The sequence below is a fragment of the Haematobia irritans genome, chromosome 1, assembly GCF_050003625.1.
Source record: "Haematobia irritans isolate KBUSLIRL chromosome 1, ASM5000362v1, whole genome shotgun sequence".
Lineage (NCBI taxonomy): Eukaryota > Metazoa > Arthropoda > Insecta > Diptera > Muscidae > Haematobia > Haematobia irritans.
This window is the reverse complement of record NC_134397.1, coordinates 208,320,696-208,342,616: the sequence shown is the minus strand read 5'-3', so window position 1 is coordinate 208,342,616 and position 21,921 is coordinate 208,320,696. Positions and strand designations below refer to the sequence as shown.

General features: G+C 34.7%; 1 protein-coding gene across 3 annotated transcripts in view; it reads left to right on the top strand.

The window, feature by feature from the left end:
- The window catches only part of sba (six-banded), an 832,225-nt gene that overhangs the window by 212,548 nt on the left and 597,756 nt on the right, over window positions 1–21,921 (top strand). For all 3 annotated transcript variants that reach the window (XM_075292683.1, XM_075292682.1, XM_075292684.1), the window contains exon 3: window positions 5,344–5,467. In XM_075292683.1, coding sequence (XP_075148798.1) covers window positions 5,344–5,467 — 124 coding nt within the window. The remainder of the gene's footprint in view (window positions 1–5,343; window positions 5,468–21,921) is intronic.

Below are 21,921 nucleotides of genomic sequence, written 5' to 3'. Positions count from 1 at the left end.
GATTATTTTATCTGCTAAACTCGAAATTAGTACCCACCCTACAATCTCCTAGATATGATAATTATATGTGCACATATTTTACTGAGCCCCGATGGCGGGTTTAACTCCCAGAAAGGCTCCTGCCTTTGCTCACCTAGGTAGGTACACTTTTTTGATAGATTTTCTGTCACATTATTTGACATTGAGAAGTTGTAATTTTATTAATCACGCAAAATAATTTTATTTAAAATTTTTGAATAGGTTCGCACCCCCAGAGAAGTTTCTTAGTTGCACCAATGATATTGGACAAGATGGTTTTACATTGAAAAATGGTTTTACATTGAAAAATTTCCACACACTTACACCATTACCGGGAAATTCCATTACTCCTTACTACATTTAAACAAAAGAATATTAAAATTATTTTGTCATAGAATCGTATCGTATAATGACAACAATAACAGGGCATAAATGACATGTGCAGAATTGTATATTTCTCAAATGTTCCTAATACCAGGTTGGTTACGCTAACAATTCGTAGTCCTTAATGTCAATGGCAGCTTTATTTTTATGATGCCAATAAAAAGCATTTGCACCCACAATTGCTGCTCGATGCTTTTGGTATGACCATGCTGCTGTTGTTGTTGTTACACTTATTGTCACATTCTCATAGAGAATTGTTCGCATTCATTTTGTTGTTGCATCAAAATGCTGAAGACCGAACCGAATAAAATGTTTAACAATTATGCGAACATAAAACGTACACAATAAATGGTGTAGTTAGAAGTTAGAGTACTTATTGATGCTAACCCAGCATACATGTTGGGGGATCATTTCATTTTGTTGCATTTTCATTATTTATAATGTATGGCTCATATTGTTCTTTTCATTATTTACATTTAGTTTCTTTACTTTTAGTAATTTAACCTATTTAATCGTGTTTGATATATGTTTTAAAAATGTCTATTAATTTCTTCCCTGCTTTTTCAGCTTGAAGTTAAACATTTGTTTTCCAAAAAGTTTCGTGCAATGTCGAAAGAATTGATTTAGGCTTTGTGGCATTGGAATATTAAATTTTTACAACGAAACATCAACAAACGCAATACTTGTGATGCGTTGTTGTACACACCAGTTTTGTCAGTTTCGGACTACACTAGCCACTACATAGTGCGGAATTTTATTTTTGACCAAGCTTTGTTGGTCCTAAACCACCGTGATGGCCGCCTCTTCTACACGCAAAAAAACAATTCATTCCTCCCAAACGAAATTTTAGAAAAACAAATACCGTTTTCCATTTACTTTTCTCTTAAGGAAGAAAAGAATTTCTTTTCTGTCTTATTGTATCTTCCCTCACATCTTTCTCACTTTCATGAGGTTTTTTAATTCATAGCACCTTTTTTGTAATACAAACCGGGTAGAAGAAATTTCGTCTGGACGAACAATTGAACCGCGGACCATACAGTGTGTAAGCCAACACACTATCCACTGGGCTACGTAGCTGTTATTGTCATCAACAGAAAATTATCACTATAACCGTCAACGCACAAACAACGCAAACAGTCGAGCAGCTATATTTATATAGCATAGTTTCGGGCGTCCACGAGCTGATGTAAATGAACTTTATTAAACAGAAACATACATTTAGTTGGCCACCCTGGATCAATGGTTAGAATGCCCGCCTCACATACAAAGGGTCGTGGGTTGTATCCTCATTATATACAAGTTTTTTAATCTTGACCGATATTATCCACTATCGTCCACTGACAACCAGTAAAGTTGACGAAATTTATGTTTGATCTCTGTGTGTTAGTTTCTTGACATGCTCTTTCCATCTATCCAAATATTTTGCGGAATTTGCAAATTGTATAAATTTATCGTTTAAATACAATGGTATAAGTGGAATAAGTTTATTCGTAAATGTCATACGAAAGGATTTGCTTCCATGTTCATCCTTCATTTATGAATCCAACTTTGAATTTTGGATGGAGCATTACTAAGCTTTGACGTAGCTTCAATTTCAGTATTTGCAGTGGCAAGCACTCTATTTTTTACTCTAAAATGTCGACGTGTATTATATGACTCTATTAGAAGATCGTTGTAGAGTTTTGTTATGAGACCTAGATGTCAAACCTTATCGAAAGCTTTATCTACCCAGGAAAAGAGCGTCGCCAAAAATTTAATGAAAATGTTCTTTTTGGATACGGCAGTGGTGCAAAATTGACGAAGAAGCGATGAATTTAACATGGGCATGTCGACAGCCGGTGAACTGAATTTGCATCACTTCTTTAGATGTGATACGTATTCAATGTTGTGGATGTAAATTAAAAAATTCTGTGACATTTTGTGAAATAAATATTTTTTTTACTATTTTTAATGAATTGTAACGCTTGTTCGAAACGTTTGACCTCAAATATTTTCAAAAATTCACAATTTTTTCAGATTGGATTTAGCATTTTTCTTCGACAAAATTTAAATAATTTGTATCATTTTATGAATTCTTAAACTGTTTTTAACCAATTTGAAATAAAACAAGTAAGGAAAGTCTAAAGTCGGGCGGGGCAGACTATATTTTACACTGCACCACTTTGTAGATCCATATTTTCGATAGCATATCAAATCCGTCCAATGTGTTGGGTGCTATATATAAAGAAATATGTTCCCATATACCAGTACATATATTTAAATCTGACCCGATCTGAACAATATTTGTTAGAGTCCTAAAAAAATTTATAGACTTGGTATTTAAGTCGGCTAATGCTCTGAAGTGGAACAAAATGTTAGTAAAAAAATATGGGAAACATTTATGTTAAATCTGAAGCAATTTTTAGGCAACTTTGCAAAAGTCTATTCATGATTTATCGGTCGATAGGTATTTATTAGAAATATAAGAAAATTGGAGTCATTTGAAAGTTTTCGGCTTAGCAGTAGCGTCAGAATCAGAAAAACATATATATGGGTGGTATATCTAAATCTGAACCGATTTCAAACGAATTTGCCACGCACAGATAAAATGCTAATTCTACTCCCTGTGCAAAATTTCACTAAAATCGGATTACAAATTTGACCTCTGAGGTCATATAAGTGTAAATACGACGAAAAATATATATGGGAGCTATATCTAAATCTGAACCGATTTCAACCGAATTTGCCACGCACAGATAAAATGTTAATTCTACTCACTGTGCAAAATTTCACTTAAATCGGACTACAAAATTTGTCCTCTGGGGTCATATGAATAAATATCATATACCACCACCACGTACCAAATTTCAACCAGATCGGATGAATTTTGCTTCTCCAAAAGGCACCAGAGGTCAAATCTGGGGATCGGTTTACATGGGGGCTATATATAATTATGGACTGATATTAACCAATTCCTGCATGGTTGTTGGATACCATATACTAACATCACGTACCAAATTTCAAACGAATCGGATGAATTTTGCTCTTCCAAGGGGCTCCGGAGGTCAAATCTAGGGATCGGTTTATATGGGGCCTATATATAATTATTGACCGATTTCGACAAATTTTTGCATGGTTGTTTGAGGCCATATATTAACACCACGTACCAAATTTCAACTGAAGCAGTTGAATTTTGGTCTTCCAAGAGGCTCCGGAGATCGAATCTGGTGATCGGTTTATATGGGGGCTATATATAATTATGGACCGATGTGGACCAATTTTTGCATGGTCATTAGAGACCATATACTAACACCATGTACCAAATTTCTGCCGGATCGTATGAAATTTGCTTCTCTTAGAGGCTCCGCAAGCCAAATCGGGCGATCGGTTTATATGGGGGCTATATATAATTATGGACCGATGTGGACCAATTTCTGCATGGTCATTGGAGACCATATACTAACACCATGTACCAAATTTCAACCGGATCGGATGAAATTTGCTTCTCTTAGAGGCTCCGCAAGCCAAATCGGGGGATCGGTTTATATGGGGGCTATATGTAATTATGGACCGATGTGGACCAATTTTTGCATGGTTGTTAGAGACCATATACTAACACCATGTGCCAAATTTCAGTCAGATCGGATGAAATTTGCTTCTCTTAGAGGGTCTGCAAGCCAAATTTGGGGGTCCGTTTATATGGGGGCTATACGTAAAAGTGGATCGATATGGCGCATTTGCAATACCATCCGATCTACATCAATAACAACTACTTGTGCCAAGTTTCAAGTCGATAGTTTGTTTCGTTCAGAAGTTAGCGTGATTTCAACAGACGGACGGACGGACGGACGGACATGCTCAGATCGACTCAGAATTTCACCACGACCCAGAATATATATATATACTTTATGGGGTCTTAGAGCAATATTTCGATGTGTTACAAACGGAATGACAAAATTAATATACCCCCATCCTATGATGGAGGGTATAAAAAGAAAAATTTGAGTATTTTATTGTGCAATTATATATCTCCGTAGAAAATCACAATGATTACATGCATCACATATTTCACATTCGAATATTGGCCCCTATTTACAAAACCACCCATAGACAAACAATATCTGTCACTTTCATGTTGAATAGCCTTTAGTGTCTGGGTGAGCTACCTTGTGTGACTCAGAGCACAAATAAAATTGCGCTTCAATGTAGGCTATCTTGCGGAGCAATGACGCCATTGTTGATTTGTGCGTTGAGACTTAATTAACCGCCATGTGACAAAGTAATTAATTTTAATAGACATGAATATGTTCAAGCCCAAACACAAAAAAAGTTATTGTAAAAACAGTCTAGCAGACAGACCGAAGGACCAATAAAGTGAAATAAAAAAAAAACAGAAACATTTGTCCCACAAAGCTGACGCCACAAGAGACAAAAAAAAGTGCCCCTGGTAAGGAGTTACCTTGTGCTAAAGAATGTTGGCGAAAAAAACATGACATGCTTTGTACAATAAATGGCAAGTTACGCTAGAACAAAATTTTACAACGAATAAGCACACTCTGACGTAGAATATACCAATTTACATTCTGCATCCGTTTGCTTGCCTGCCTGCCTGCCTTCTGAGTTTCTCCTTATCTTTTGTGCTAAATCTATTAAGGCTGTACTGTCATGCCATGTCAAACGTTTTCATACATTCAATGGTCGGAATGTTGTCGTCTAACCTTTGACATGAGATAACACAAACAAATTAATTAAAAATTGTAATATTTTTTTTGTTTTGCTTGCTCCCTTTGTGTTCCCCTATGTAAGTGTGTGTGTGTGTGGGGGGTGGCAAGGATGTTTACACGCACCTGTTTAATAATTGTTTAACTTGAGTGTCCTTTCTCCACTTTTATTTGTTTTACTTTTAATTATTTCTTATTTTATTAAACTCATATTAATTTTTCACTCCCTCTCTCTTTACAGTCCAACCGGTGTGACATTGCGTTCACCATTTCAAATTAAGGATTACTTATTGTCATCGGGTACCTGTAAATGTGGATTACCGTGTCCTTTACAGCCAGACTGTATCTTCAATTTTAATGTTCAGGTGAGTGTAACAAATATTCCATGTAAGGTATACAATCCAATAAAAACTATGGTATTTCTCTCTATAAATCTTTCGGAATAAAAACACAAATTTGTATCGCCCTTGGTCTAATGTACTAATACATATATTTTTATTGATAGAAAGTATTTACAATCTACTTGTTGTGATATATGCATGACAATATCTCGATAATACGATCGGCATATAATGTGAGTAGACGTTCAGGAGCTGGAGAATACGATTTCTAGTTGCTCCCGAATTGTGTTCTCCGCTGTGATAAATGGGATAGGAAGTTTTGAGCGTTCTGTTAGACGGTTGCCAAATGAGTGGTAATTGGTGAAAACTTCAGTTCGTACACGGATGAAAAAGACTGTTTTTCATATGTTTGGCTATAAACATTATATGTTTGGAACACAATATTTTTGAGTGCAAGCATATAATGTTCATAAACTAGCATAACATGTTTGGGACATATATGTTAATATGTTAGAACATATTATGTTTGGGACATAAAATGTTTGTAAATATAATATGCTTGGATGCAAACATATATTAATTTAGAAATAGCCTATAAACATATATGTGTTTAGTAGCTTGGAGCGCTATTTAACAGGGAGCGATATTGAATTAAGTTGGTGGTTGTTGCTTGTTATTACAAAATTAACATTTTATTTGTCCTTGGGCAATTGATCAGCTACTTCTTTGATCCTTACAAACTGTGTGGTCCGCTGTTCGAATCCCCGCCCGGCAAAAGGTAAAATTAAAATAAAAAAAATCATAAAATTGAATAATTTCTTCTACAATGTTTGTATTACAGAAAAAGGTGCTAAGAACTAAACAAGTATGTACGGCCGCAAGTTCGGCCAGGCCGAAGCTTATGTACCCTCCACCATGGATTGCGTAGAAACTTCTTCTAAACACAATCGAATTACTTAAGTTGCTTGCCGATGGCAAGGTATCTTAAAACCTCCTAACACCGTCTTCTAAATTGTGTGTAAGTCCATACGTGCTTATATTTAATCAAAAAAGATCAATCAAATACGTATATAATTCAGTTTGACAAAATTTTCTACAGAAATAAAATTTTCACAAAATTTTCTATAGAAAGAAAATTTTTACAAAATTTTCTACAGAAATACAATTTTAACAAACTTTTCTATAGAAATAAAATTTTAACTAATTTTGCTATAGAAATACAATTTTGACAAAATTTTCTATAGAAATGCAATTTTAACAAAAATTTTCTATAGAAATAAAATTTTTACAAAACTTTCTATAGAAATAAAATTTTGACAAAATTTTCTATAGGAAAAAAATTTTGACAAAATTTTCTATAGAAATAAAATTCTGACAAAATTTTCTATAGAAATAAAATTTTGGTAGATTATTTTTGACTCGAGTGGCAACCATGATTATAACCGAATAAAATTTAAACCAAATTTTTTTATAGAAATAAAATTTTGACAATGATGAAAATTTGATTATGAACCGAATAAAATTTTAACAAAATTTTCTATAGAAATAAAATTTTGACAAAATTTTCTGTAGAAATAAAATTTTGAAAATTTTTCTATAGAAATAAAATTTTGGTAAATTATTTTTGATTCGAGTGGCAATCATGATTATGAACCGATATGGACCAATTTTTATGTGATTGGAGATCGGCTATATATAACTATAGACCAATATTGACCAATTTTGGTATGGTTGTTAGCGACCATATACTAACACCAAGTTCCAAATTTGAACCGGATCGGATGAATTTTGCTCCTCCAAGAGGCTCCGGTGGTCAAATCTGGAGAACGTTTTATATGGGGGCTATATATAATTATGGACCGATGTGGACTAGTTTTTGCATGGTTGTTAGATACCATATACCAACATTATATACCAAATTTCAAGCGGATCGGATGAAATTTGCTTCTCTTTGAGGCTCCGCCAGCCAAATTTGGTGATCGGTTTATATGGGGGATATATCTAATTATGGACCGATGTGAACCAATTTTTGCACGATTGTTAGAGACCATACCAACACCATGTACCAAATTTCAGCTGGATCGGATGAAATATGCTTCTGTTAGAGGCTCCACAAGCCAAATCTGGTAATCAGTTTATATGGGGGCTATATATAATTATGGATCGATGTGGACCAATTTTTGCATGGTTGTTAGAGACCATATACCAACAACATGTACCAAGTTTCAGCAAGATCGGATGAAATTTGCTTCTCTTTGAGGCTCCGCAAGCCAAATCTGGGGATCAGTTTATATGGGGGCTATATATAATTATGGATCGATGTGGACCAATTTTTGCATGGTTGTTAGAGACCATATACCAACACCATGTACCAAATTTCAGCCGGATCGGATGAAATATGCTTCTGTTAGAGGCTCCACAAGCCAAATCTGAGAGTCCCTTTATATGGGGGCTATACGTAAAAGTGGACCGATATGGCCCATTTGCAATACCATCAGACCCACATCAATAACAACTACTTGTGCCAAGTTTCAAGTCGATAGCTTGTTTCGTTCGGAAGTTAGCGTGATTTCAACAGACGGACGGACGGACGGACGGACATGCTTAGATCGACTCAGAATTTCACCACGACCCAGAATATATATACTTTATGAGGTCTTAGAGCAATATTTCGATGTGTTACAAACGGAATGACAAAGTTAATATACCCCCCATCCTATGGTGGAGGGTATAAAAATCTCGTGGAAGTGAGAAAGATGTGGGGGAATATACAATTAGGCAGAAACAAAATTTTGAGCATTCAGGTTGAAAACCTATGTTGTTAGCACCTATATTACCTGTTTATTTTCATAATTCATTATGATTGTAAATATATAAATAAATAAATAAAATTTTGAGCACAATATTGTTTGGGAGAATTTTTTTTAAGCATATAATATTTTTGGGTGCAAAATGCTTCCAAACATATTATATGTTCACATAATAACATATTGTTTTTTGGAAGACAACATTATTGAATTTGGATGCAAAAATACAAAATGTTTGGAATTTAGACTACCCAAACATATATTGTTTAGACCAATATGCTTTCAAACATATTATATATTGGTAGAGATCAAACATATAAATGTTTGGGCAATACCCAAAAATGTATATGCTTGAAGAAAAATATGTTTGGGAGTATATGTTACAGAAGCTAGCTACACTGCTCTTAGAATTTATTGTTGATTAAATATATATACTATTATTTCTTATTGAAATTGAAATAAAAGAATACTAAGTGTAACATTGCCAACTAGCCTCCCCAATGGCTTTTGGCGCTGAGGCATATAATATATATATATATATATATATATATATATATATTGTAAATTATATGCATTTTTTTAATAATAATAAAATAAAACAAGTGTATACGGCCGTAATTTCGGCCAGGCCGAATCTTATGTACCCTCCACCATGGATCGCGTAGAAACTTCTACGAAAGACTGTCATCCACAATCGAATTACTTGGGTTGTGGTATCTTAAAACTTCTTAACATCGTTTTCTAAATTGTGAGTTAGTCCATACGTGGTAGAGAGCCAGAATTGAAATATTGGGATCGCTTATATGGGGGCTATATACAATTATCAAATTGATATGGACCAATTTTTGTGTGATTGGGATCGATTTATCTGAGGTCTATATATAACTATAGACCGATATGAACCTATTTAGGTATGGTTGTTAACGGCCATATACTAGCACAATGTAGCAAATTTCAACTGACTCGGATGAAATTTGCTCCTCCGAGATGCTCCAAATCTCGGGATCGGTTTATATGGGGGCTATATATATCATTATGGACTGATATGGACCACTTTTGGTATGGCTGTTAAATATCATATACTACCACCACGTACCAAATTTCAACCAGATGGGATGAATTTTGCTTCTCCAAAAGGCACCGGAGGTCAAATCTGGGGATCGGTTTATATGGGGGCTATATATAATTATGGACTGATATGAATCAATTACTGCATGGTTGTTGGATACAATATACTAACATCACGTACCAAATTTCAACCGAATCGGATGAATTTTGCTCCTCCAAGGGGGAGGTCAAATCTGGGGATCGGTTTATATGGGGGCTATATATAATTATGGACCGATTTCTGCCAATTTTTGCATGGGTGTTTGAGGCCATATATTAACACCACTTACCAATTTTCAACTGAATCAAAAAAATTTTGGTCTTCCAAGAGGCTCCGGAGATCAAATCTGGTGATCGGTTTATATGGGGGCTATATATAATTATGGACCGATATGGACCATTTCTTGCATGGTCATTAGATACCATATACTAACACCATGTACCAAATTTCAGCCATATCGGATGAAATTTGCTTCTCTTAGAGTCCCCGCAAGCCAAAATTTGGGGGTCCGTTTATATGGGGGCTATACGTAAACGTGGACCGATATGGCCCATTTGCAATACCTACATCAGTAACAACTACTTGTGGCAAGTTTCAAGTCGATAACTTCTTTCGTTCGGGAGTTAGCGTGATTTCAACAGACGGACGGAGATGCTCAGATCTACTCAGAATTTCACCACGACCCAGAATATATATACTTTATGCGGTCTTAGAGCAATATTTCGATGTGTTACAAACGGAATGACAAAGTTAATATACGCCCATCCTATGGTGGAGGGTATAAAAAAAACTAATCTGTTCCAAAATTTAGGATGCTAACGATATTCTTGAAGGCTGTAACGTGATTACATCAGGCATAGGAACACGAATATATTGTCTCAGAAAATGTCCCTGATCGAGGATATCTAAGCCAGATATATTTTTGTGTTTTTAATTCGTTTTCTTCGCTACACGTTTAAATTTAAGATATTCGCAGCATTAACTATTACTTACCCCTCCATGTATGTTACATTCCTTCCATTTCAAAAAATATTAACAACAAACTGAGCTTTAAGGCGCAACCAAATCAGGAAATATCTTTAGTTTGCAAATTTCCAAGTTAACATCCCTCATAAATTTAAAATTCCTCAAAATACAAACAACAAAATTCATCATCTTAACATGGAAAAGCCAGTAAAAAGCAAGAACTTTTTTATCTAAAAAAAAAAATACATTCAATTTACCGCCTTTCATTTGAACCAAATAGTGCCTTTCTCTTTTTTATTTCTTGTAGTAGTAGAGCAAAAGTCATTAACAAGTAATTTTAGGACTATATTGACCATATTTGTACTACACGGTTGAAAAAGACTGTTTTTCATATGTTTGGCTATAAACATTATATGTTTGGAACACAAATTTTTAAACACAATATTTTTGAGTGCAAGCATATAATGTTCATAAACTAGCATAACATGTTTGGGACATATATGTTAATATGTTAGAACATATTATGTTTGGGACATAAAATGTTTGTAAATATAATATGCTTGGATGCAAACATATATTAATTTAGAAATAGCCTATAAACATATATGTGTTTAGTAGCTTGGAGCGCTATTTAATCTGGAGCGATATTGAATTAAGTTGGTGGTTGTTGCTTGTTATTACAAAATTAACATTTTATTGTTTTATTTTTCCTTGGGCAATTGATCAGCTACTTCTTTGATCCTTACAAACTGTGTGGTCCGCTGTTCGAATCCCCGGCCGGCAAAAGGTAAAATTAAAATAAAAAAATCATAAAATTGAATAATTTCTTCTACAATGTTTGTATTACAGAAAAAGGTGCTAAGAACTAAAAAATCTCGTGGAAGTGAGAAAGATGTGGGAGAATATACAATTAGGCAGAAACAAAATTTTGAGCATTCAGGTCGAAAACCTATGTTGTTAGCACCTATATTACCTGTTTATTTTCATAATTCATTATGATTGTAAATATATAAATAAATAAATAAAATTTTGAGCACAATATTGTTTGGGAGAATTTTTTTAAGCATATAATATTTTTGGGTGCAAAATGCTTCCAAATATTATATGGTCACATAATAACATATTGTTTTTTGGAAGACAACATTATTGAATTTGGATGCAAAAATACAAAATGTTTGGAACTTAGACTACCCAAACATATATTGTTTAGACCAATATGCTTTCAAACATATTATATATTGGAAGAGATCAAACATATAAATGTTTGGGCAATACCCAAAAATGTATATGCTTGAAGCAAAATATGTTTGGGAGTATATGTTACAGAAGCGATTTTTTGTGAGCGTGTACAAATGCAATTATCTTTGCTCATAGTGAATGGCCACACTACATGGTGATCATTAGCTCGTAGCGATCGCTTAGTTAGCTAGATCACAAATATGACTACACAGTCCGCGCCACATATGAACTGACAAAGACAGTACTCATCCAATTATAACGATAAATAATCCTCCCAGGTGCAATTATAATTCCAGCCTTTTTTTACAAACTTCTTCCAACTCGTAAACTGCACTACAATCCGACAAAAACATTTGTACAATCAAACATGCAAACCAAAAGTGCTAGGGACATCATCAGTGGAAAAAAAGGAGTTATGGTGAATGTATAGCAGTAACATATATGAGTCATTCCGTTCAGTTTGGCTGAATAAAAGTTTCTATGTGGAAGTCAGTAGGGATGCATAAAGGTTTCTAGATGAAAACTAATGGCTGAATAAAGTTTTCTAGGGGGGTGCGTCTATTATGCCTGGCTGAATAGTAAAACTTCTCTTCAACCTGGCTGAATAAGGTTTTTTTTATACTAAAACTTCCCTTCAGCCTGGCTGAATATAGGTTTCTATAGTATAGATTCTATTCATTTGGCTGAAAACAATTTCTATAGCAAAGCATCTATTCAACCCGGCTGAATAAAATTTTGTTATAGTAGGTTAGGTTAGGCTAGGTGGCAGCCCGATGTATCAGGATCACTTAGACTATGCAGTCCATTGTGATACCACATTGGTGAACTTCTCTCTTATCACTGGGTGCTTCCCGATTCCATGTTAAGCTCAATGACAGGGGACCTCCTTTTTATAGCCGAGTCCGAACGGCGTTCCACATTGCAGTGAAACCACTTAGAGAAGTTTTGAAACCCTCAGCAATGTCACCAGCATTACTGAGGTGGGATAATCCACCGCTGAAAAATATTTTGGTGTTCGGTCGAAGCAGGAGTCGAACCCACGACCTTGTGTATGCAAGGCGGGTATGCTAACCATTGCACCACGGTGTTATAGTAAAACTTCTGTTCAACCTGGCTGAACGATGTTTTCAGCCTGGCTGAATAAGAATTTTTATAGGAAAACTACTTTTCATCTTTGATGAATATTGGTTTCTATAGGGAAACTTCTATATAGCCTGGCTGAATAAGGTTTTGTATAGGAAAAATTATATTCAGTGTGGCTGAATAAGGTTTTCGGAAAAAAAACATCTATTCAGCTTGGCTGTAGAAAAACATCCATTCAGGCTGGCTGAATAAAGTTTTCTTTATGAAAACTTCCTGGTTGAATAATGTTTTCTGCAGTAAGACTAAAGTTTCCTAAGTAGGAAGATTTCTTTCAGCCTGGCTGAATAAAGTTTTCTTTCGGAAAACTTCCATTCAGCCTGGCTGAATAAGGTTTTTTTATAGGAAAATTTCTATTCAGGGTGGCTGAGTAAGGTTTTCTGAAGGAAAACATCTATTCAGCTTGGCTGTAGAAAAACATCCATTCAGGCTGGCTGAATAAAGTTTTCTTTATGAAAACTTCCTGGTTGAATAATGTTTTCTGCAGTAAGACTAAAGTTTTCTGTAGGAAGATTTCTTTCAGCCTGGCTGAATAAGGGTTTCTTTAGGAAAATTTATATTCAGCCTGGCTGAATAAGGTTTTCTATAGGAAAACTTCTATTCAGCCTGGCTGAATAAGGTTTTCTATAGGAAAACTGCTATTCAGCCTGGCTGAATAAGGTTTTCTATAGGAAAACTTCTATTCAGCCTGGCTGAATAAGGTTTTCTATAGGCAAACTTCTTTTCAGAGTGGCTGAATAAGGTTTTCTATAGGAATACTTCTATTCAGAGTGGCTGAATAAGGTTTTCTATAGGAATACTTCTATTCAGAGTGGCTGAATAAGGTTTTCTGTAGAAAAACATCCGTTCAGGCTGGTTGAATAAAGTTGTCTTTAGGAAAACTTCCTAGTTGAATAATTTTTTCTGCTATTCAGCCTGGCTGAATAAAGTTTTCTGTAGGAAGACTTCTTTCAACCTTGCTGAATACAATTTTATATCGGAAGACTCAACTTGCTTGAATAAAGGTTTCAATACGATATCTTCTATTCAGCGTGACTGAATAGAAGTTTCAATAGGAAAACTTCTAATTAGCCTGGCTGAATAAGGATTTCCGTGGAAGATTTTCTTTTCAGTCTCGCTGAATAAAGTTTTGTATGAATATGAAAAACTCCTATTCACATTGGCCACATAAAGATTAATACACGACAGCATATATTCAGAAGAAAACAAGTAAGGAAAGTCTAAAGTCGGGCGGGGCCGACTATATTATACCCTGCACTACTTTGTAGATCTAAATTTTCGATACCATATCACATCCGTCAAATGTGTTGGTGACTATATATAAAGGTTTGTCCCAAATACATACATTTAAATATCACTCGATTTGGACAGAATTTGATAGACTTTTACAAAATCTATAGACTCAAAATTTAAGTTGGCTAATGTACTAGGGTGGAACACAATTTTAGTAAAAAATATGGGAAACATTTAAATCTGAAGCAATTTTAACCCTGGAAAGTCATCCTTATTTTTTGTACACTAACGTCATCCTTCGTCATTTTGACTACAGCTTATTTCAAGACGCTGTAATTTGCATCCAGAGCAAAACTGAGAACCAAAATTGACTTTATTTACTTATTCAATTTGTTTTTAATTAGTATAAAACAAAAATTCATAAAATGGTTGACTTAGTAAAACTTAAATTTATCATTTGCCAATGGACTAAAATGCATTTTAGATCGAAAATGAAATTACGCGTCGTCATTTTGACGAAGGATGACTGTCTAGGGTTAAGGAAACTTCGCAAAAGTTTATTTATGATCTATCACTCGATATATATGTATTAGAATTAGAGTCATTTTTACAACTTTTCGACTAAGCAGTGGCGATTTTACAAGGAAAATGTTGGTATTTTGACCATTTTTGTCGAAATCAGAAAAACATATATATGGGAGCTATACCTAAGTCTGAACCGATTTCAACCAAATTTGACACGCATAGCTACAATGCTAATTCTACTCTCTGTGCAAAATTTCAATTAAATCGGAGTTAAAAATTGGCCTCTGTGGTCATAAGTGTAAATCGGGCGAACGATGTATATGGGAGCTATATCTAAATCTGAACCGATTTCAATAAAATATGGCACACTTGACTATACTACTAATTGTACTTCTAGTGCAAAATTTCAACCAAATTGGGGTAAAACTCTGGCTTCTGGGACCGTATTAGTCCATATCGGGCGAAAGATATATATGGGATCTATATCTAAATCTGAACCGATTTCAATAAAATTTGGCACACTTGACTATACTACTAATTGTTCTTCTTGTGCAAAATTTTAAGCAAATTAGTGTAAAACTCTGGCTTCTGGGGCCATATAAGTCCATATCGGTCGAAATATATATATGAGAGCTATATCTAAATCTGAACCGATTTCTTCCAAAATCAATAGGGTTCTATTCTGAGCCAAAACACATACTTGTGCCAAATTTGAAGTCGATTGGACTAAAACTGCGACCTAGACTTTGAATCCAAAAATGTGTTCACGGACAGACGGACATGGCTATTTTTGTCCAAGACTCCATGTGTATATCTCGTATCCTTCTGGGTGTTGTAAACATATGCACTAACTTATAATTCCCTGTTCCACAGTGTTGCGCATGGTATAACAATTCTACATGAATATTTCAAGGTTTTATATAAGAAACATTTTATGCAACCTGGCTGAATAAGTTTCTCAAATTTATATTCAGCTTAACTGGAAACGATTTTCTATAAGACAACTTGTTATCAGGCTGGCTGAATAAGATTTGCTGCTAGAAAGCCTGTATTCAGCCTGGCTGAATAAAGTTTTCTTTAGGAAAACTGCCTGACTGAATAAAATTTTCTGTATGAAGACTTTTATTGGGTGTGGCTGAATAAAGACTTATGTACGAAGCCTCGCAGAATAAAGTTGTATGTAGGAAGACTTCTATTCAGTGATGGTTAGGTTAGGTTAGGTTATGTGGTAGCCCGATGTATCAGGCTGACTTAGACTATTCAGTCCATTGTGATACCACAGTGGTGAACTTCTCTCTTATCACTGAGTGCTGCCCGATTCCATGTTAAGCTCAATGACAAGGGACCTCCTTTTTATAGCCGAGTCCGAACGGCGTTCCACATTCCAGTGAAACCACTTAGAGAAGCTTTGAAACCCTCAGAAATGTCACCAGCATTACTGAGGTGGGATAATCCACCGCCGAAAAACTTTTTGGTGTTCGGTCGTAGCAGGAATCGAACCCACGACCTTGTGTATGCAAGGCGGGCATGCTAACCATTGCACCACGGTGGCTCCCCTATTCAGTGATGCTTAGAAAATTTTTCTGTAGGAAAACTTATACTCATCCTGGCTGAAAGAAAAACTTCTACTCAATCTGGTTGAAAAGAGTTTTCTACGCGAAAGCTTATATTCAGAGGAAAAAACTAAACTAAAATTTTCTACGGAAAAACTCATATTAAGCCTCGCTGAATAAGGCTTTCTATACGAAAAATTTTATTCGGGGAAGCTCAATATGGTTATCTATAGGATAACTTTTATTCAGTCAGGCTGAACAAGGGTTTCTATAGAAAAACGAAAAAAAAATCAACTTTTTTGAAAAAGTTTTTCTATAGAAAAACTTGTAGTCAACCTTGCTGAATAAGGAGCCACCGTGATGCAATGGTTAGCATGCCCGCCTTGCATACACAGGGTCGTGGGTTCAGACCCAGTTTCGACCAAACACCAAAAAGTTTTTCAGCGGTGGATTATCCCACCTCAGTAATGCTGGTGACATCTCTGCGGGTTTCTAAGCTTCTGCAATGCGGAACGCCGTTCGGACTCGGCTATAAAAAAGAGGTCCCTTGTCATTGAGCTTAACATAAAATCGGGCAGCACTCAGTGATAAGAGAGAAGTTCACCACTGTGGTATCACAATGGACTGAATAGTCTATGTGAGCCTGAAATATTGGGCTGCCACTATACCTAACCTAACCTAAGGGTTTCCATAGGGAAACTTCTATTCAGCAATACTGCTGAATAGAAGACATCTATTCAGCATGGCTGTATTGATAATTCTCCTATATTTATTTAAAACTTTAAATCCACTTGTGTCCTGTTTCTTAAGGAATGCCTTGTACGAGTATATTAGTTTTCAAAAAGAGAATATCTATAAGAAACTCAAAGCAAAATTGCCTTAAGTATTGGAGTAAAACAAACAGAATTACACCCAAACGAATGATGTCTGGATGGGAAGTCTTATTGTGGGCATGCAAAAAAAAAAACAAACCTACGAAGAAGCATCCATACAAACAAATCCCTCATCAATTAAAACAAACACGCTCCAAGAAGCACCTGCTCCTGTTCCATGCATGAGATCATAAGATCGTCTCTATGGTAAGAAGCACATGACCGAAGAACTCAAAAAGTGACTTCTTTGAGTTTTGCAATGGTGGTCGTATGTCGGAATAAATCAATGACAGTAAAAAGAGGATGGTGAAGTTGAAATCGAAATATCATCTATTATTTGCACTATACTCCTAGATACACCTGGGGCTAATGCCATAGTTCTGGCATGGCATTTGTTTGCTTGAGCCAGTAAGACAGGAAAAGTTCATTAAAGTAGATTTGTAGAATAAGAACGTTTGTCACAATAACTTCATATCGTACAAAGTGGTCATTATGCCTTAGTTGGTGGTATAAGTTTTTTTTTTTAGCTTGAATGAAAATAGGAGAATTTAAGATGAATTTAACAACTTTTCGAGATGTAATTAAATATAATCAGAAAATGTATTGAGATCTTAAAATCCTTTTAGGTACGGTTGAAGAAATATTATTGTATTTCTATCGGTCACTCTGGTGCTTATGAATTGCTAGTGCGAATATTCTTAATTTAATATCCTCCACATTGACGAAATGTTGATGGACAATCTTGGTATTTCGCAAATTCACATCCAGTCTCCTAAACGGATGAAAAAGACTATTTGTCATATGTTTCGGTGTAAAAACTTAAAATTTTAGCATATTATTTTTAAATACAAATATATATTGTTCATAAACTAGTATAACATGCTTCATGAAGAAGGTCGGATTGTATTGCCAATAGACCATATCGTACACAGAGAATACAGATAGGTTGTGACAACCGAATTTATTGCCAACCTCCTTTTGGCAGTTGTAGCTACTATCAGTTGGCAGTTGTGTCACCCGACTTATTCGGTCGACACAACTAATACAACATACACAGAAAAAAATATCACCAAAATATTTCCAATTAAAAAGTTAATTGAAGTTGAAAATTTTTTCAATTAATAAATTAATTGATACAATTAACTTTTTAATCATGATAGAAACATTAAGTTAATTAAGACAATGATTGAACATTTTAAAATTTTTAATTAAAAAATTAATTGATACAATTAATTTTTTAATCAAATTCGGAAGACTAATTCAGTTAAAAAAAGTGCTGATTTCTTTTTTTATTTTTAATTATAAATGTATTTCAAACAATCATTTGTTAATCCAAATAAAAACTCTAAGCCAATTCAGAAAGTAATTAAAAATAGTTACCTTTTTTAATGAATAAATTAATTGAGTTTTGCAATTAACATCAATTAAATTTTTAATTGAATCAATTAAAAAATTAATTGAAATTTGCTGAAAAAATCAATTAATTTTTTAATCAAGAATTTTTTCTATGCCCAATTAAAACTGTGATTGATACTATCATTTTCGTGATTGAAGACATTTCAATTAAAAAAATAATTGGATCAATTAATTTGGTGATTGAATCAGAATTTTTTTTTTGTGTGTATGGTGTTGGTTGGGTCTGCCGACGCATCGGTTGTGGTTACCATCATCATTCGGTTGTGTTGCCCAACCTTAATAATACTCATGACCGAATTAAAAATCAATTCCTTCTCTATTAAATATTATATATGTATATTGGTATAAATACATAAAAATACAATGTATTTGATATCAAAAGATGAAAATTGCATTTAAAAATGTTTAGCGATTAAGTTGAATTTTCCATATCGCAATATATAACATCACCAATTTAGACGATATGGTGAAAATCTGTATTATCGGAACTGTAGCAAGGTCATGTTGATGCTTGATAAATCTTAACCGAGAAATTTGTTTTGGGCGGTAGGGAATAAATTTTACACTTAAACATTTAAGAAAATGGTATGATCACATCATAGACTGGACGATGCTAAGGATAAATAGCTGTAGAAACTGCATTACTTGGTATATAAAACTGGTATCCCGCAGTACAATGGGCCCATGGTATACAAATGTATCCGATTTCCTATGCAAAGATATTTACCAATTAAACATATTGAAGTGGAAATTGGGGTATATCCCAATCCGTTTTCGGGCATATCAAATAATCAGGACCTACATGATGTTTACAATCTTTAAGGTTTTTGTATGTAGCATCGTGGAGGTTTATTTCCCATCGCTTTCACTTCTCACGCTATCTTGACCTGATTTCCCTGAATATTTGACTTCTTGCCCATTGAGAAAGTGCATTTCTATGTCTCAGTTCTTCAGAACATTTATTGTTATATTTCTGACGTTTCAATATGGAAATATTAACAAGTATATACGGCCGTAAGTTCGGCCAGGCCGAATCTTATGTACCCTCCACCATGGATTGCGTAGGAACTTCTACTAAAGGCTGTCATCCACAATCGAATTACTTGGGTTGCGATAACATTTGCCGATGGCAAGGTATCGTAAAACTTTTTAACACTGTCTTCTAAATTGTAAGTTAGTCCATAAGGGGTATATATTAAACAAAAAAAAGGCCGATTAAATACGTATATAATTCAGTTTGACAAAATTTTCTATAGAAATAACATTTTGACAAAATTTTCTATAGAACTAAGAACTTGACCAAATTTTCTATAGAAATAAAATGTTGACAAAATTTTCTATGGAAGTAAAATGTTGACAAAATTTTCTATAGCAATAAAATTTTGACAAAATTTTCTATAGAACTAAAATGTTGACAAAATGTTCTATAGAAATAAAATGTTGACAGATGTTCTATAGAAATAAAATGTTGACAAAATTGTCTATAGAAATAAAATGTTGACAAAATTTTCTACAGAAATAAATTGTTTACAAAATTTTCTATAGAAATAAAATTTTGACAAAATTTTCTATGGAAATAAAATGTTGACAAACATTGCTATAGAAATAAACTTTTTACAAAACTTTCTATAGAAATGAAATTTTGACAAAACTTTCTATAGTAATAAAATTTGACAATTTTTACATGGCTGTTAGAGGCCATATACTAACGAAATGTACCAAATTTCAACCGCATCGGATGACTTTTGCTCCTCCAAGAGGCTCCGGAGGTCAAATCTGGGGATCGGTTTATATGGGAGCTATATATAATTATGGACCGATATGGACCAATTTTTGCATGGTTGTTAGAGACCGTATACTAACATCAGGTACCCAATTTCAAACGGATCGGATGAATTTTGCCCCTCCAAGAGGCTCCGGAGGTCAAATCTGGGAATCGGTTTATATGGGAGCTATATATAATTATGGACCGATATGGACCAGTTTTTGCATGGTTGTTAGAGACCATATACTAACACCACGTTCCAAATTTCAATCGGGTAGGATGAAGTTTGCTCCTCCAAGAGGCTCCGGGGGTCAAATCTGGGGATCGGTTTATATGGGAGCTATATATATTTATGGACCGATATGGACCAGTTTTTGCATGGTTGTTAGAGACCATATACTAACACCACGTACCAAATTTCAATCGGGTAGGATGAAGTTTGCTCCTCCAAGAGGCTCCGGAGGTCAAATCTGGGGATCGGTTTATATGGGGGCTATATATAATTATGGACCGATATGGACCAATTTTTGCATGGTTGTTAGAGACCGTATACTTAGACCACGTACCAAATTTCAACCGGATCGGATGAATTTTGCTGCTTCGGAAGGCTCCACAAGCCAAATTTGGGGATCGGTTTATATGGGGGCTATAAGTAAACGTGGGCCGATATGGCCCATTTTCAATACCATCCGACCTACATCAATAACAACTACTTTTGCCAAGTTTCAAGTCGATAGCTAGTTTCGTTCGGAAGTTTGCGTGATTTCCACAGACGGACGGACAGCCGGACAGACGGACGGACGGACGGACGGACGGACGGACATGCTTAGATCGACTCAGAATTTCACCACGTCCCAGAATATATATACTTTATGGGGTCTTAGAGCAATATTTCGATGTGTTACAAACGGAATGACAAAGTTAATATACCCCCATCCTATGGTGGAGGGTATAAAAATACGTATTCTTTCGACATTAAATAATTATTTAAATAGAAATGACATCCGAAAAATAATTTAAAAGACATTCGGTTGTGAAAACCATCCGTAAGTGGTGATTTCTATGTGACAGTTACGACAATTAATTACGGCAGGTTGTGTGATCCGAATTCAAGCAAATTTTTTTAAAATAGAGATATTTAGTTCCTACAACTGTTTGTCTTCTATCACAAACGAAAATCTATTGTAATGGTCGAGACAAGCATGTGATTGCAAATATAGTAGATCGATTGGGATAATTGATATTTAATTATAAATGTAGATATTTCATTGCTTCAACCGATTTCCAACCTATCTCTTCTCTGTGTGTACCACTTTTACGTATAGCCCCCATATAAAGCGATTCCTACATTTGGCTTTCGAATTCTTTAGGAAGAGCAAATTTCATCCAATGCGATTGAAATTTGGTATGTGGTGTTAGTATATGACCTTTAACAAACATGCAATACTTGGTTCATATCGGACCATAACTATAAATATAGCCCTTATATAAACCGATCCCCATATTGGGCTTTCGAATCCTCTTCGAGTAGCAATTTGATACAGAATGTTAATAAATTACAACTAATCAATATTGGTTATATCGGTCCATAATTGTATATAGTCCCTATATAAGCCGAAACCTAGATTGGATTTCCGGAGCTTCCTATAAGTGCAATTTCATCCGATCCGGTTTAAGTTTGATATGTGGTGTCACTTTATGATATCGCACAACAATGCAAAAATTGGTCCATAATTATATAACAGGTTGGCTGATAAGTCCCCGGTCTAACAAAGAAAAACACATTTTTTTGTCAAAATTCTTTTTTATTATTCAACGTAGTTCCCTTCAAGAGCTATATAACGATTATAACGA